Source organism: Idiotropiscis lumnitzeri, chromosome 19, assembly GCF_059441095.1.
Source record: "Idiotropiscis lumnitzeri isolate Australia: NSW breed Sydney's pygmy pipehorse chromosome 19, RoL_Ilum_1.0, whole genome shotgun sequence".
Lineage (NCBI taxonomy): Eukaryota > Metazoa > Chordata > Actinopteri > Syngnathiformes > Syngnathidae > Idiotropiscis > Idiotropiscis lumnitzeri.
In genome coordinates, this window is record NC_142409.1 from 9,833,228 (window position 1) to 9,851,767 (window position 18,540).

General features: G+C 39.7%; 1 protein-coding gene across 5 annotated transcripts in view; it reads left to right on the forward strand.

The window, feature by feature from the left end:
* The first annotated feature begins 1,004 nt into the window (after positions 1-1,004).
* The window catches only part of LOC148318423 (uncharacterized), a 37,317-nt gene continuing 19,781 nt past the window's right edge, over positions 1,005-18,540 (forward strand). For all 5 annotated transcript variants that reach the window (XR_015839883.1, XR_015839884.1, XM_088282658.1 and 2 more), the window contains exons 1-4: positions 1,005-1,280; positions 1,637-1,692; positions 5,317-5,381; positions 17,502-17,657. Coding sequence is in view for 3 of the 5 variants with exons in the window: in XM_088282658.1 (XP_088138784.1) it covers positions 1,683-1,692; positions 5,317-5,381; positions 17,502-17,657 (231 nt within the window). In the remaining 2 variants the exon portion in view is untranslated. The remainder of the gene's footprint in view (positions 1,281-1,636; positions 1,693-5,316; positions 5,382-17,501; positions 17,658-18,540) is intronic.

Genomic DNA, 18,540 nt, shown 5'->3' on the forward strand with positions numbered 1-18,540 from the left:
AAAGTGAATCGATTCGTTGCAGGCTCAACACTGTTGCCGGCACAAAATTGTAAATATGTTGACCACTATGAAATGAAAGTAAAATGAAGTAGAAATACTCTCTTTTTGGAGACACTGGAAAGACAGGTGGCAAAAATGCGGCAGAGTGGCGTTTTATCTGTATTACAGTATTAATGGACATGGATTATGAACGTTCATATAATGAAAAATAAGTTAAGCAATGCAAAATAAAGCTGTCATAAAGTAAAAATGCTCACTATTTGAAGAAGCTGACAGACAGACACTGTTGCCTAGTGATGTGTATCGGTATTGTTGGATGTCAAAACAGAACAGTAAATCAAACTCTGTTAGCGTCTCCTTACAGTTAAAGCACAATAGATATGTAAATGCATGGAATTTGAATAGTATGGTCCATATTTTTATACTGTAAGGAGAGCGTAGCCACTAGTAGTCAGCATTTATATGTACAGTATATTTATACATAAGTAATATAAAATTATTGAAAAAAAATGTTTCAATTATTTATTGGCTTTCACCATAATAAATATTACCATAGAATTAGAAAATATTTTAACTACTATCTCCTTTTTAAATATATATTGTATGTATATATATTGTATTGTATAATATAATGTAAAATGTAAAAAAAAAAACTATCCCCTTACGTGTATTTATTTTTTTAAATTAGATAAAAAATGGTGGTAGTGTTTGTGACATTTTTATTTTTTGTTTGTTTTTTTGTTATTCATTATTATTTCCAATCAGTTAACGGCGCCGTGTATTGCTCATCCTCCTTCCCTGGAGAGAATTTGCACCAGTCTGTGACCCACATCTCTTGCTTGTTTTATTGAAGCTCATCGTTGAGCGTCGACACAACAGCTCGGAGGCTGAGTGGGCGGAGTCTTTTTAGCATTGACCCGCTTGATTGGACGACGCGCTTTGCCTCGCGCCGCCATTGGGCCGACTCGTTATCAATCAAACGGTGTGGCCGCTTCCCGCGCCATTCGACGTGCACGCGCGGAAGGGGACGCGCACGTAGCAGCTGCGAGACTGTCTGGAGTGTGTCTGAAATTGACAAAATAGGACACGGAGTTTTTCTTTCAGCCTTTTCCCTTTTCTTGCTCGACTCTTTCGATTCAGGACACCTGGCCGAAGGTGGGATTTTATTTAACCGCCAACGGACCGTCGTTGTGAGAGAAATTGTATTTTTGGTGGCAGTGGAGGGGCAAGCGATGTGAAAGTTTTGGTGCGTCAGCAGATTTGGCTGAATGCGCAGACAGGTGAGTTAGCTTAAATACACCTTACACGGTGCCACTAAAATGCGACATTTGACCAAATGTTCGTTTTGAATAATGAATGATTGAATAAAGTATCAAACTCCCCCACGACGAGACCTTACGTGAACCCGACGCTGCGCTTTTGAATGTGCAGACGTGCATTGGCGCTAATTGGCGCTAAGGTGCACGCTTGCACGTTAGCTGTCTGTGCAAGTGCACGCACGTCAAGCCACTCACAAACTTCTGTTGTTCTCCTTGCATGAGGCAAATTTTCACCCCGTAGGCGACACTGATTCGCCGTTGAATGTTGTGATATATTTTGTAATGTCTTTTGTCTTGTCACCTGTGTTTATGTTCAGGGGTGTCTGCGTGCTGCGTTCAGGGTTCACGGAGAGAGCAGCAGACATGGAGAAAGGTAGGTTGCTCCACTTTTTCTTCATATACACACTTTAGTCTGCCACGTTCCTATTGCACATAAATAAAAAATTAATAAATAAATGCACATTTTAAGCAATTATAGCCATGCAATTACTTTACGTTGCTGTCAATTGCTTACTTATTGTTTAGTATGCACCTAAGATACACCAATTTATCTGTCTCACTTATTATTTAAATCACATTTTCATCTTGAGAGGTTAAAGCTTCTTCCAAATAGTCTATGAATTCCATTAGCATTTTTTTCTGAGTTTGGGTGAGTTCCCACCTGAGACTGGGTGCCCCTTAATAGCAGAACACATGGAATATCTCCTCATATAGAATTTAGTCTACTACAAAACACTTTAGTAGGCACAGACAACACTGCTCCATACCTAAAGTGAAGCATAGCTCGATCACACTTTGGGGCTGTTTTTCCTCAGCTGGAACTGCGGCTCCAGACGAGCTGGAGGGAATTATGGATAGTTTCATGAGCAAGTACACAAACACTAAATGCCTCTGTTGGAAAGCAACCCAAAAATGTCAGGAAAAGCCCACTTGAACATCTAAACCTGATTTGATGTTAATTTGCGGCCCTTTAAGTGACTGCTGTGTGCTGATGTTATTTAGCACAAGTTTGAAAGTGGTTTTCATAATAGTAATAATAAAACAATATGTACTATAGTAATATATGTAGGAATATTTATGATTTAAGAGTTATATTTAACGATATGGAAATGTCATGGATATAAATTACAATGCATGTTAAAAATCTGTATTACGTAAATTTTTATGGATCGAATTAAAAAAAAAAAAAAAAATCTCAAAAACTTGATGTGCAAGGAAACAAAAGTCAAGACATTTTTTAAGTCAATGTCAAAAATATGTTTAGGGATGCAAAGCCATCTGGTGAAAATTTGCCATTGATCGTTGTTTTTTGTTGTTGTTTTTTTAAATTTAAAAAATAATAAATCTTTGGAACTTCCTCTCATTTTTTTTGCTAAGTCGAGGCTAATGTGGGAACACATTAGCTCGCGTGCTAACTAACCCATTGCACCTTTCTCTCTTTTCATGCGCAATTCCCGTCTGCGAGGCAAAAATAAGTTTCAAACGATTCTTATCTCGCGTAGGAAGAATCCAGTTAACATTTTCCTGCTCGCGAAGGGCAACAAAAGCCAATCTTGTGCCCACAAGATCCAAGTGTGTAATGTGTCCGCCCCCACTGATCGTCTGCTGCCTCAGGCCCGTCTAGACATTTGTGCTCCGTCACTGCAGTCTGCGCAGTCTTCTCTCCTCCCTCCTCAGCGGTAGCCAAGATGGCTGCCTCTGTGTTGTTACCCCCCCCCCCCCCCCCAACCCCCTCCTCCCAACCTCTGTGACCCATACGCCGTCCACGTGACGAGCAAAAACACGGCGCCTCAGTCACGTCACGTCAGTAGCCATTTTGTCTCATTCGCTACACTTAAACTTGGATTTCTGTTCACGTTGCTTTATCGAGAACGCCAATTTTTCGGGCAGAGACGAAGTCAATATGTGGCAAAATCCTTTGACTCGTACCTCCGGCCCCTGCCGCAGTCGGGGGAGATTTCAAGCTAATTCTATAAATGTAATCTCATTTTAAAACAAAATAACTCCAAAATATGTGGCTCCAAATTTCAAATTCAATTTTATTGTAATGAGTAAATATGATCCTGAAGGGAAAATTCAACTCACTTTGCTAATTAAATGTAGAAATATATTTTTTTTCTTTTTAAATAGTCATGTCTGCTTTCTTCGATAGAGCATATATTTACGGTCTGACAGTAAATGATGTGTACGTGTTAGGAACAGCAGGTGGGCAACATAAGGAACCGTGACAATTTGGTTTAAGACCATTAGACGAGACGCTGCAGGAAGTTGCCTTTAAAGCATTTTATTGATCTATTTTGCTACTATTGTCGGCACTGTATTATTGATATTTTTCTTTGTTTGATCTTCATTGTGTCCAAGTCGTGAAATTATTTTCGCAATAAAAAAGTTGACTTATTTTTTTTTGTTTGTTTTGTTTTTTTTACCCATCGCAAAACTTTGCTGACACATTTCCCGTGTGAAAGGTGAATTGTTTTCTGTTTAAACAAGCTTGTCGTGTACTCGTCAGTAGTCAGAAATGCGCTGCGAGCGTCCCTCAAACATGACAAGTTACTTTGGCTCTGTGATGTTTATCTGTTTGCCGTATCGGTGACCGGCCCGGACAAGATCTCTTCATTAACGCCTACTTAGCACGCATACTTGTCGTCGTATTCTTTTCCTAGCTCTTGACTGCTCAACTATAATTTTTTTTTTTTTGAGTGGTGCGCTTGAAAAGTTGTCGGTGAAAAATGAGTGGGATTGTAATTATGGAAATGTGAGAAAGGCGTGGCCGTTTCATGTTCGTTGATTTGTGGTGCAGGAGACACTCGCGCACTTTTTCAGTTGCCCTGATTTGACTGTTTAAGTCAAGCCGTCCCAAACTTTTCTTCACACGTGCCAAGCATTAAGGGTGCAAAATAGTATTGACAGTCTGTTATAATAATTATTATAACATGCTATACAACATTCTAAAAAGTCATAAGTAATATATTTCCTCTGTGAAATTTATTTTTGAACAGCAATTTTTTAATATTTTTTTGCATGAATGAATATGAAGTTTTTCGTGGCTGTTTGCTTCGGCAAGGGTTGGGTGTTGAAGCAGTAATTAAAACCAAAGAAACATTTCATAACATTTTTCCTCTAGAAAATATACTTTTTAACTTCACCTCATTGCTTTTTTTTTTTCCTGATGATTTAACTTTTTTTTTTTGAGGGGCGTGCACCAACTCCATCGGCTATGTTAGATTATATTATAGGAACTGACCCAATGGATAGCAAAATAACGATTAGGTGTTTGGCAAATTGTGTACCTGCTTGTGCGCACACCTGATGGTCCAAACCGATTGTTTGCATTTGTCAGTATTTTGTGTGTTATTTTTGTGTGAAGAATCTAAAGCAATACGCTCAGTCTTTGTTTATAAACGGAGGGGTGGGTGGTTAGGTGATGTTGAATCCTGGCTCTGCACCAAAATTCTTGCATTGTTCCTTTAGCCCACGCGCCAGTCAAATGTTGGAAGTTTTTCTGCAATTCCTGATCACTAACAAACCAACTTGAATGTCGCTCAGTTTAGTGGAGCGCATAACTCCGTCTAGGCGAAGCCATCCTAATTCGATGGCAGCTTCCCACCATTGTTATGCTTCATTAATCCTCTGAAGGAAAATGAAGGAACGTTCCTGATTTGAGTCTGAAAAATGTGCCATGATTGACTTGGATATCAAGGTGGATATTGACGAATTCTCGCCAAATGTGGCAATATTTTATGAGAAAATTGTTCAGACAAGGCCAAATGAGCCCATTTCTGGCTCAGCCCTCAATTGTGCTTCATTTCCCACCTCCTGCATATGCTTGCTGTTAACATCCCTTCTCTTACTAAAAGCTAAACAAAAAAAATAGTAAGGATTTCCCTGCCTCACATTACCCCACAAAGCAACTATTCAAGAGTATTGGTTTTGTTCATAAAAAAAAAATAAAAAAATCTTTATGCTTGTTTGATATATTTTTTTTCACCATCCTCAGGAAAAACCGGTGTCTTCATTGGAACGGGCGTCAGACCGCGTCGCGTCTACCTGCTCCTCCAACTGGTAAGAGCTCTACTCACCCGTTCTTTCAAGAGCATTTTGGGCACGTTTAAAATGGAGCAAAGCAATTCCTGGTATGCTGTGAACAGCGTGATTGCCTCAGGGAAATGTCGGTCCACTGCAGGGTTTCACAAACTTTGGTCTCCCAAACCAAAATTCTGGGTGGCTGTGTTAAAACAGTTTTTGGCTTGCAGATTGCCAGAGTAACATTATGTAAGCAATTTTCTTGTGTTGTATTGAGAGCATTACCGGCTGGGAAAATGACATTTTTTTTTGGGATCGTGCAGTTGCCATTTGTGTTCATTGACTCCGAGAGCAGTTCTCAAAATGTTTAAGCCAAGTATTATCTGAAGAAATACGGAGTTGGGGTGGGGCTGGGCGTCATCGTCTATGTTGTCACGAGTTGAAAAAAAGCGGAAGAATTGACAGATTGGCAATTTTAAAAGAGCTAATCTGTCAGTTGATGAAATAATCATCTGTCCCTATTTTGAACACGGTGCTTAAATGTAGTCAAGAAACAAAACTTTGATTAATAAACCAAAATGTATTTCACATAAAAGATAGCAACTGTACCTAAATTCGTGTTCAAATAACTTACAAGTTAAATACAACTGAACTGAAATTGGGCAGTAATTCTTTTACGTACCACTAGAGGGAGCCCACGTACTACTGGGAGTTCTCATACCACACTTTGAGAATGACTGGATGAGAGCGTTGCTGCCTGACTTTTATTGAGCAAAAAATGTCATTAAAAGTCCATCTATTTTTCTGCCTTTTAATATATGTTGCTGGCATAGATAGTTGAGGGAAAAAACACTATTTGTCGTTAAAAAAAAAATAAATTCAGCTGAATTAAGTGAAATCGTATTTCTTGCAGCATCCCGGATAATCGCTCGCACCACATTGGTTGGGAATGTTGAGGTGGGTGTCAGTAATTCGCTTGGTCTAGCCATGAGAAATTCTGCTGGATTTGGTTGGTTTTGCCAATTGCACTTGAGGCCACAACTCTAAAACGCTGAGTCCTCCCGCTGCCTTTTTGAGTCTCCGCCCACGGTGCGGTCACGAGGTGTGACGCCATGATGGCGTCTGGATGAAAGCAGCTGAGTTACAGCTTGGGTGTGCACTGAAGAGTACATTTCAAAGCGCTTTTTTTTTTTTTTTCGGCTGCAGCTGCCATTGTCTGTCGTAAACGGCGGGGCTCTCCGTCAATTTTTTTTTTTTTTTAATCACTGTTGCTCATTGGAAATGAAGGCCTTCTCTGTATTTTCCGGTGTTTCCCGGCAGGCGGCCAGCCTTGGTGTCCATTTGTTGCTGCTGTGTGTTGTATTGAGTGCCGTGTTGTTGGTAGCGCCGAAAAAAAAAAAAAAATCAGCCAGCCTCCATTTTAGCTTCGGAGACAAGGTGGTGAAACAAAAGACCCGCATCCCTGTTAAAAATAAATAAATAAAAAAACTCCCAGTGCTTAAAGACTAAACTAAAACTCGTCTGTGTTCATCTTTAATTCAGAATTTCATAAAATTAGTTTGTACTAATATCGTGTTAAATATTTTAGCCGTCATTTAGATTTTAGATGTTATTTGGCAAGGTCGTTATCGGTGCCTTGTTTATTATTTATACGCGTTTGACTGAATATTCAAACCGTCTTTTTCACATTAACAAATAAGGAGTTGCATGTTTGAACTCTGAATAAATTCCACTCGTATGAAAGCTTTATTCAAATCACTCCTACACAATGAAGCAATATTTATTTGCTTTAAAAAAAAATGTTGAGCTGAGCCGTTTTGATTCTCTTCTACATGTCTTTATTTGGAATACAGCGAAATACTTGATAATATTTTCCGGGAAAATTTTTTTTGTAGGATGCATATTTATTATTTTTGTTTTCAGGAAGAGCTAAATTATATTGCATTTGTCTACGATGTGTACGATGCTACTAAATGTTTCCATTTCTATTTGTCAATTATCTTTAGATTTTTCCGATAGTCATATAAATATTTTGTACCCTTTTTTGTTCATTTCAACAAATATTTGTATTTTCACTGCCCAGTATATACAATTGTAATCTTTTTGTCGTTGATTTAATTATGAAATCCAAAATCTGTTGCGCTCATCTAATTTCCCAATGCAGTAAAATGCTGAGGTGACTTTTGCATTTTTTTGTTAAATTCCTTGAGATTACAAAGACTAAAACAATTCATGTGTTGCGTGTGAGGAACAAACGACAATACATAATCAATCATGTTTGTGATTATTGCACGTCAGCACATAATTTGGGTCATGAGTTATTTTGCAAAACTGCATTTTGTTTTTTGTTCATATCGAGGCCAAAGTTGACTGAACCATGTCCTTTGCTACTGCTGACAGAATTTATCTGCACACAACACGCCAATATATTTTTTTCTCTCGATTTAAACAAAAACAATTAAAGCTTAAAAAATGAAATGAAAGCTACAAAGCAGTGATGTGATTTTTTTTTTGTTTTTTTTCAGCTGCAACCATTGCGCATGTCGAAACTGTGTCAAAAATCCTCCCCGTCTTCTTGATACGAAACCAAAAAAGCGGAGCGTCAGTGAGCCGTGCGTCCATAACATCAGATTAGCTGCCGTTGAAATTTGTTTGCTTGCATTGTTTGTGATGGAGCCGCGCACGGAACACGATGCCGCAGACAGACTTCCTGTTTTCATCTTCAAATAACCTCCGAGCACCCCAAATCCAAAACCCCCCCGCCCCAACCCCCAAACTCCTCGCAAATGGTGTGTGCTCAACTACTCATATCGACAACGCCGCGACAGAGACGGCTGCAGGCCCGAGTAAGCACTGTTTGACTCCTCGCTCGCTTGCTCGCTCGCTTTTTAACGCCGCTTACTTTCCGCAGCCAAACTTTTGGCCTCAGATGAACTTGGGTAACTTTAGGTGTGAACACCTCTGGATGGGGGGATGGGGGGGTGTAAGTAAAGGAGCAACCCTGCTCCTCAGCCTCCTTTTCGGCATTTTCAAGGAAATGCGGTCGTGCACTCAAGCAGTCAATGTGTTGAATTAGCAAGCGATTGCAAGACACTTTATTTTTGAAAGCTCTTTTTTTTTTTTTTTAAAGTGTGATCAACAGCTTACTGGTGGTCCGCAAGAAACCAAAAGGAGAGTGATCAAATTTTGCCTCAAACAAATAAATACAGTGCGGTGCATGATTTAAGGAACGTTTGTTGTGCGAGTGCAAAAATAAGTCATCAAAAGTAAAACTTAGAAACGCATGTTGCGCAATCGTATAAAAAGTCATTTTTCATTTACTGTCACAATATCATAAAAAAAAAAAAAACAACATCAACTTCTTTTCCAATTTCTGAAATATTTTTCTGGATGTAGATTCTCAGCTCTTAAGGTCGAGGTAATCCGCAAAGTTTGTAATCGAGGCAACCGGACTGAGTTTGAGTTTTTCTTTGCGTTTCAAAAGTAACTTAGTCGATGATGTTATTGGGCGAACAATGTACAAAAACTTGAACTGCAGCTCCTCTCGGTTTTGGCTTACCTGTGAAAAGGGTCTAAATACTGGAGATGCGCATCACCCGAATAGACTGCACGTTGCCGACAATGAGATGAAAGGAAGCTCCTTCTCCGGTGTAGACATGCATGTAAGATATGAAATGTTTACAAAATAAAATAAATAAATAATGCTGGAGGATCAGGAATAGAATTGTGGTCTGAGTAGTGATTTTGTACCGTCTATTGATTAATGCGCCAAACATGATGGAAATGTATCAGTTTTGATCAATTTTATCGCAATTGTGTGAAAATGACCAATGAAATAAACGGTTGATTCTTTCTCAACTCGTGAACAACAAAGCGACACGTTATTGGACGCAATTAGAGACTGCCAATAGAAATACTTAACTTTTCTTTATAATTTTATATGACCATTGTGGCTAAAAAGCGAAGCGTGGAGAGTGTCTGTCGCAGAAATGCGCGATTGCTCTCATTGCCGACAGCCACTGAGGAAGTTACACTATCTCATTTCCTGTCCCGTTTCCTCTTTGTAAAATTCTAATAGTGCTGCCGCACCGAGAAAATCTTCCTCAACTCTCACGCCATGTTGTACATGTAGCGCCTCAAAAATTTCGGTACATGTCCTCGGGTCAATCGGCAGGTGTGTGTTTTCATTGAGTTTTTATTAGTTTGAGTTAAAAAAAAAAAAAAAAAAGTGTATTTCTCATGTGCAAGATTAACAGAAGTCAACAAAAATCTTATTTTAATAAGATTTTAAAACCAAGCATCCACAAATCAAATATAACAGGAACACTACTTCATTTTTTTTCTCCCCCGCTAAATGTCAGTAATCTCACCCAGCTGTGTGCATTCTGGAGGCCTCATTACAACTTTTCGCGCATTTCTCCTCGTTGGTGTTTCATTCAACGGCACCTGGAGTACCTGTTTCCGCTTTGCCATTTGACCTTTCAGTGAATTAAGATGGCGGCGCAGAATTGGAGACGCTTGACCCCGCACCGCACCACGACTAATTAGTGAATCATACATCTCTCTAAGGTGGGGGAAAAAAAAAAAAAAGTGATTTCCTTTTGCGCCGAAAGTGGGGGGGCCGGCGGGTAATAACCACCTGGCCCAAGTGCGGCTTACTTATTGGCTCTCTCTGGACTGTGAAAGTGAATATTTCACATTTGTTTTTCCGCGTGGATCATATTTGACCCTTCGTAAGCCATCCAGGCTGGCTGAGTGCGGGGTCTCGCACAATGGCGGGGAAAGGTCATCCCTAATGAAGTCGGGGGGGGGTGTGACCCCTGGTTTTCAGTGACTTGGCGTGGGCCACCGTCCCACCGCCGCAACCATGCCGCTTAATCCCCGTTTGATCCTAATTGATAGGCATTAACATGATCCTTATCCAGGAGCTGTGTTTTGTCTTGCGCGAACCCTCCTCTCGCGGTGTCACTGACACAAAGTGTGAAAGCGTTTAGCCAAATGTGAAATTGATATTTTGCCACGTTTGTGTGCTTAAAAGCGGCCCGCGTCTCGAAACACTGAAGAGTGCTTTGAGGCTCTTAACGGGACTTAGCACGTGACCCCCCCGCCCCCCCCCCGGAAATCCGACGCCAACCCATCAGCGCAATGTTTTCCTTTGGGTGCTTTTCATCTTCATTGCCGGGCGATTACGGCCTCTTTGACTTGCGACTAATTAGCCTCTTTTCCAATGTTTGTGTTGACTTTCAAGGCGCTCTCGCAGACGTGTGAACACGGCCGCTGAAGTTGCCGCAGGTGCAGCAACGAATGCCTTAACTTGTTTAATGCAAAGCCATCCTCTTTTTTTTTTTGGTCGTTACCAGAAGCCACAAAGTACCTTGAGAGCATACAAGGCAAGTTGACTTGTTTGAATTTTGGCTTTTGTGGAAAGTCATCAAACACCGCTGCCGTTGGAATCTTAAAAAAAATAAAAAATGTCATAATTTTTTTTTTTATATAGTGTATGCAATTAAAGTTTAGCAAAAGACCAGAATTTTTTTTTCATGGCCAATACAGTGTTTCCAGGTGTCGTAAAAGTGTCTAATATCTCGAGCGAAAACGGCATTGGTGCTTTGAGACATTGTGTGCAACAGTGCACTTGAGCACGCCAGGTGTTCCTCGATTCTTGTTGGTTTCACACGGCGACTCCGTCCCTCCCCGGAACGTAACGCTCGCGTCTCCGTAGAGTTGGATTTTTCTTTCCGTTTTGTTTGCAGCATTAAATAATGAGCTATTTGCCTGATGACATAATCTGGAGAGTGTCGTGGAGAAAAAGGAACTAATTACAGCGGAAAAACTACCGATTGGGACGGCGGTGGCGTACTCCACTTGACTGGCCCCACCTGGCCCGTTCTATATGTGCCTCACCCCCAACTGTCAGGATGGGCTGCTACGCCCCCTCCCAAACAGAAATGTTCGGAACATTATACCGGTGACGGCATAAAAGTTTAGTCAAGTATTTTTATTTATTTTATTTTTTTTGAAGATGTCATTGGAAAGCACATCACGTCTGTACGTTCTGTTCTTTTTTGTTTCCTCCCTTCTGATTTATTTATTTTTTCTATTTATGGTCTAAAAATAGATTTTATTCAAATACAAGTCTTATCTCTTACTTTACGTTTGCATAGCTTAATGAGAGACGATGTCCCGCTGAGAATTTTCGCCCGAGGAAGTAACTGGCCCGTGTGGGCCATGTTTTCAGAACAATTCGAACCTTCAGAACTGTCATATGAGTACATTAATCCACCGCTGCTCACGGACGACAGGAATGTTCTTAATCCCCTGCAAATGGCGAGCTTTGCCTGTAGAGTAAATCAACTAGTTGTTGGAATAGATTGGTACATCTTTTGATCCGATTCCAATCGGTAATTGAATTTTTTTTAACATGACAATATATATATATATATATATATATATATATATATATATAGATAGATAGATAGATAGATAGATTTTTTATATATATATTTATATATATTTTTTTATATATATATATATATTTATATATATATATTTATATATATTTTTTTATATATATATATTTTTTTTTAATATATATATATATATTTTTTTTTATATTGAAGTCCCGCTGAATAAATTTAAAATTTCAAAACCGAGCATTTATTCATCTGCACTCCTTTCAGAAAAAAAAAAAGAGATTAACAGTGTCACTCTGTGACTCAGCAGTTCATTTAACACTACTCACCTAAATACACACTCGGGCTGTCCAAATTTGTAGTCTCAGAGATAGAAGACGCATTTTTTCCGCCGGAAGCTTCAATCAATAATTGCACTTGTTGGGAAGCACAACAAACGTGCGCGTGTGTGTGTGTGTGTATTTTACTCGGAGGCTACAAAATGCAAAGCAGGCTCAGATGTGTACAATAAGGCACGCGTGTTAAAGCCTCATGTCAGCGCAAGTCAGCAGTGCAGCTCCATATTGTCTCGTTTTGCAACATGAGCCTTATTGCCAGAACATCACGCGTCACATCTTTCTTCTCGCTAACTGCCGGCATGACAGATGAAAACGTTCATGTAAAACGCCGGCGTGATGCGTGCACATCACTTGTTGTTTTTGTTGTTGTTGTTGCACTTGTGGTATGTGAAGTGAATCTTTTCAAGATAAAAATCCACACTTATTTTCCCCCCTCTCGGGATAGAGTTGTCAAATCCCAACCAGTGGTCCGTCATTTTCCATTCCTTTTCCAGCATGCTGTCTGTCCTCTTTCCCGTTGGTGAACATGCATCATTTTTTTTTTTCTGGTGTAGCCGCCATGTAGACTTGGATTTTTGGCTTGTCGTTTGAAATGTACGACCTGATTGCAGCTACTCGGACCGCATTTTGTCCCCCAATGGATTCCTCCATTCACACATTTGCTGCGAGTGTTCGGAAAAAGGTCTTTTAACGCATGGGTGTGAATTGTTAGACAGTCTTGATTTCTTTGCACTTTTTTTTAGCTAATTTGAGATATCGTAGGTAATTCCATAGTTTGAGAAATAATGTTCAATGACAATCAAATCTCCAAATTAGTTGAATGTAACAAAACAGAAAATAGTGTTAAGTTAGCATATCGTTAGCCTAATAGCATACTTGCTCAAGTCATTTTTGAATGTTTTCAGAGAACAGCTTCGCACAAAATCTTGCCACTCTAGTATTTTTTATTCATTTTTTGATGACAGAAGCAGTTATGCCATTAGGCTAACGATTAGCTACATGCTATGTTCATCATATTATGAACTCTTCTCAATGTAATCATTTTGCATGCCTACAGCCACATTAATAAATATAGCGTTAGTCGACGAGTATTATAGTTGCTCAAGTCAGAGTTCAACATTTTGGAAAAGCAAGACCACAAAAAAAATATACAAAAATCGTTCATTTTGCGGATTTCCACGCGCAAAGAAAAAATGTGCAGATTTATTTTTCTGAAAACCAACGGAGAAGTGTTGCCAAGTTACCAAAATTCCAATTTCGATAAAATATATTCCTAAAATTGAATTTTTGGGGAAAATTAGCTTCAATTTGTTTATTGTGGTTTCCCTTTTTTTTTTTTTTTTTTTTTAACGCAACAGAAAAAAATTGGTCGTTGGGTTCATTTTCTATTTCCCCAAGTAGCTTTGTAAAATGGTCCACTCAATGTTGTGGCTCATCAATGATTTATTACAACTCTTGACATGTGAGTAACTATTTGAATATTCAATGTCACATTTCCATGTTCCACACCAGTCACGCATTACAAGTTTAGACTGTCGTTTTTTTTTTGTTTTTTTTAAGCGCTGAAGGTTCTTCGCGCATCGCATATTTTTAACTTGTGTCCTTCATGAGTTCAAATAAAAGTTGTAATTTCATTATAGTCCACATGGACCAGTCCAACTTGACTTGTCAATGTGGCACCTTCTCTTACACACACACACACACACACACACGCACATCTCCTGACAATAGCACTCACCATCAAGGGCGCCATCACCTTTGCCACTAATGAGTCTGTTTATTTACCAGATTTCCTCGTAGGCTTTGTGTTGCGAAGAGGGGGGGGGGGGGGGAAACAAGGCATGCATTGCAGAGCAGTTAATCTGCTTTTTCGAACAACAACGGCAGCAAGAAACATACCTGAGGTCTCTTCACTCGATTATATTCTGGAAAATCTGGCTTTGGCTTGAAAATGGTGGCAACATAATGCATTTTGTGGCAAAAAATGTGGTATTCTCGATGCATTTTTGGTGGAAACAAAAATTTTTCACTTAAAAAAAAAAAAAAATCAAGAGATTAACCCATTTATTTAAATGAAACAAAATATTCAAGATGAAAATTAAGAATTGATTAATCGATCAAGGAATTGTCATTGGTTGTCCATGCCTTGTCTTGATATTGGTAGCCTCACGGCACAATTGCCTCAAAAAAATCAATAAGAAAAATAAAATAAATGAAAATTGGAAAGTTTTAGCTTTGTTCGTGTAGATTTGCAGTCATTGAGGTCATGCTAATCAGCGAAGATTGAATTGACTCCAACAGGATTCTTGTTGGTTGAATTTGTTGTGTTTTCTGAACATCTTTCAAAAATATCTTGGACAATTAGAAAAACGATATTTCGACTTGTCCTTCAACTGTCTTGACTAGTCGATTTCGTAATACTTCACACGTCAAGTCTGTTTGAAACGAACTTAAATCACTTTGACTTGTTTTGACATTGGTCCCCCGGTTGACTCATCGACTTAGCCTTTGGCATCTCCCACCGTTTTTTTTTTGTTTTTTTTAATTTGTATTTTCTGACCGATGATCGCCGATCTGATAATGAGCCCCGCTCGATTCACATCACCATTCCGCTCTAGCCTACATCTGTCGGCGCCGTATCGCACTGTGACATGGCTTTATTTGCGCCTGTCGATCTGCTCGCCGTCTTTGAGGCTTTTACTGTATGTTTGCTTATCTGTCAGGCCGTCCCGTCTATTCAAACAGCGTTCCTTCTATTCAGCCTCTTCTCTCGCTGGCTGGGCTTTTTTTTTTTTTTTTTTTTTTCTTCAGCCTTCCTTATTTGGGGACCAGATGGTGAGGGCCACGGAAGCGCCTCTTTTGTCTGGCCGCCCTTGTGAAAAGAGTCTGTCCTCCCTAATGTAATCAGTGGCACCGGAAGGGTCCATTTCGGAGTGTGAAAGGAGACAATCGGGGCCTTGGACACGTCTCGATTACACAAACGTGGAGTTCATCTTCCGAGCCAGCCCCCTCTTCTTCTCCCAGGAAGATCCCCATCTTTGATCAGTGGAGGGTGGAGGCGCTGATCCCACCTCAGCGGGGCCAAAGGCCGAGCTCACCCCATCCCTGTTTACCCTGCACTTGGCTACCGCTGACCCCTCCTTCCGGAAGCAACCACAGGGAGCTGGTGCGATAGCGGGACCCCGTCTAGACACCCTTGCCTGTTGCCCTGGCGTTGCCAGGAGGACGTCGTGAACTCTGACCTCAAATATAGTTGGAAATGAGCCACTATGCTCTCTTTTGGTTTTGAATTTTCAGAGGCAGAGGTGTCCGAGAGAGAAAGCAGGATAGGTGCTGACCCACATAATTTGCTCAGAAACACGAGGGTTGTTTGAGATTTTAATATTGGATTTTTCAGACAGACGTAAGATCATCTGCTTACTACCTGCTTTTCTTTTTTTTTTTTTTTTCTTACTATAACATTTTAAATGGAATTCAGTTGAGGAGGGCTGGGTTTATTTATTAAATTATTTTTTTTTTATTTCTCTCATTTTATTTCTTTTATTCATATTTGTATTTTATTTCTTTTATTTGTTTTATTTTATTTCTTTTATTCATATTTTTCTTTGTATTTATTTTCAATGATAGAGTGACATTTTCAGCCATAAAAAAAATATTACTGACTACCTGCTGGGCACCCGACTCTCCAGCTTGTCTATGACTTTTAGAAAGACATTAAAAAAAAAAAAAAAAACTAAAATTAAAAAAACAGATGAGGGACGTGGTTGACCGATTTACTGAATTTTGTCTGATTTATTTATCCGAGCAACAGTAAGATTTGCTGTAATAGTATTTGTAGGTTGCATGTTGTAAATTCCAAACTAACTTGTCATCCAAAAACTTTGCGTATATTTTATCCGTCATTTAATATGAAACTAAAATTTAGTGCACCTCCATTTGCTTACTAGATTGTCTATATTGAATCATTACTGTGTGTCATATATTTAAAAATTGATTCTCCCGAAAATCAGAAACGCTAAGATGCAAAATAATAATTCACCAAGCGTTTTGAGTTCTTACGCATTTACGCACGATAAGTTTTATCAGAACATCCCGCATACGAGCGTCTTTGCACCGCCGCGTCACAAATGGAGGAGGACGTGACCTGACGTGGGAGCTCCTCTCATCTCCGGTGTTGTGATTGTGCCGCCATCATGGCCGCCGCCGACCCCGCCCTCTCTCGCCCGCCACTCAGCAGCGGTTAAAATGGCAGCATGAGTGAAAGAGGCGGAGGACGGGAGAGCGGGGGGAAACGCCCGCCACGGCGAGCTTGGGCACGCTCGACTGAGCTTGGGCTCGCCTTGTATGCCCGCCTGAAACACAGACGATGATTTTTTTTAAATTTTTTTTTTTGCCTGTGCACACCATTACAATCGAATTACTATTTCCGTGTGGATATCCTATAGCTTATTTCCATGTGATCTGTTGTCGATGTAATTGTGGTTTCGACAAATCACAAGTCAACGTTGGGCGGTGACAAAACTTGACAGGAAATGAAAGAACATAACACAAAATCTTTTTTTCGTGACCGATGCACCATATTTTTCCCTGTAGTTTGTTCAATTTGCGCTGGCAGATATTTTTCGTCCATTGTTTTTTTTTTTTTGACTGCTTCTCTGTATTTTGCCACTTGGTGCCCCCCCCCCTAAAAAAAACCCAAAACAAAACAAACAAAAAAAACGACTAAAAAACCACCAGTTGCACTCTAGGACCAAAAAGTGAATATTCCTCCAGCACTGCGCAAACCCTCCGTTGAAAGGCAGCCAAACGCTGCGTTTTTTTTGTAACTCAATATGGCCTTTATTGCAATTTTATGGCGAGCATTAACCCCCTTTGAACCCCGCACCCACGTCTTTTGGCCAGCTGCCATTTTAAAGTCAGGTTTAGCGTGTTGCATGATGGGAACCTGCGCTTCTCCCTGACTTTGCCAGCGCCGTATCCATCCGCATGCTTTTTTGTTTCTCAGCTCCATTGTTGTCCTGCTTAACGCCGTCATTTGTCTGCTTAAGTGCGCAAATAAATATGGCCTTTGATTGCATGCGACAATGGAGGGGGAGAAAAAAAAACGTATCAGCCATGATTGAACCCTTTTTTTTTTTTTTGTCTCTCGTGCACCAATCATGCATTTTCCTTTTGGAAAATGCGGACTAAATGAGTTAATTCGGTTTGGAATGACTCGAAACATGCGAGCCTACCTGACACTTCACAACGGCTCAATTGCGTTGTGCAATGTGGTGGATTTTTTTCGTGGGGGGGGGGGGTCCAAAAGTCTATTTTTAGGCCTACCTACTCATGCTGAGTGACACTTTGCCATTGGGCCTTGCCATGAACATGTTTTTTTTTTTTATTTTTCCTCCCCCTTTCCACAGTGCAGAGAGCTGGTGGCGGGCTTGGAGGAAGATGTCATCCACAGGATGGGCATATTTTTCTCTTTTTTTTTATTGGGTGATGATGTTGCCACTGTTGCTGCTGCAGCACCGAGCTCCCACTTCGTGCCTCTCTCTGCCGTGATGCGGAACCGCCAGGTGAGTGGCAGCCAGTTGGGAAAAGAGGAGTGGGTGGGGCTGAGGTGAGTCGTGATATATTCTTGACCCCCCCCGACTCCGTGTGTGTCAACAAACAGTACGAAGTTGCCACAAGTGGCGTGAGTGCGTTTATACGCTTTCATTTGTAAAACAAAATGGCAGAACTATCAACGTGTGAATTGGCTTAACCACAAAATCCTTTTAGTGCCTTTTCTTTATTTTTATTATTTTTTTTTTCTATTTTCCATAAAGTAACTACAATGCTTATTCTAAAATCATTTGATCAGAGAGTGCAGTTTTCCCGCTAAAATGAACACAAAATTAAAAAAAATTAAATAAATCAACAATAATCCAAGTTCTTTTTTTTGGTCGCTTTTAAATGATGTCCCCAAGGCAAATTCTCCGTTTGTATGAGACATATTTGCAATTTAAATCGAAATAAACAGAAAGCAAACTGTGATATATATATTTATATATATATTTATATATATATTTATATATATATTTATATATATATATATTTATTTATTTATTTGTGTGTCCCCCTATAACACATTCCACTCTCTTAGTCTGTAGTAGGAAGAAAAAAATAATAATTCCAATAAATCAACATTCTGGTGACAACAATCTTTTGGAGGGAACTTAAAGGGCAGAGAATTTATTTATTTATTTTTACAGGAGCAAAGTGTGGTGAGCGTAAACTTTCTGTCGAGTTTTAGGATCTGAACATTATCAAGGCAAAGTTCTTAAAATTTGCTGATTTGCAAAGAAAGGGCTTTTTTGAATGGGGAAAAAAACATCCAACCTGTTAGGTCCCACCCAAAAAGAGGAAAATGAATCACATGTAAATTCAAATATGGAATTTTTAATTTTTTTTTTTTTT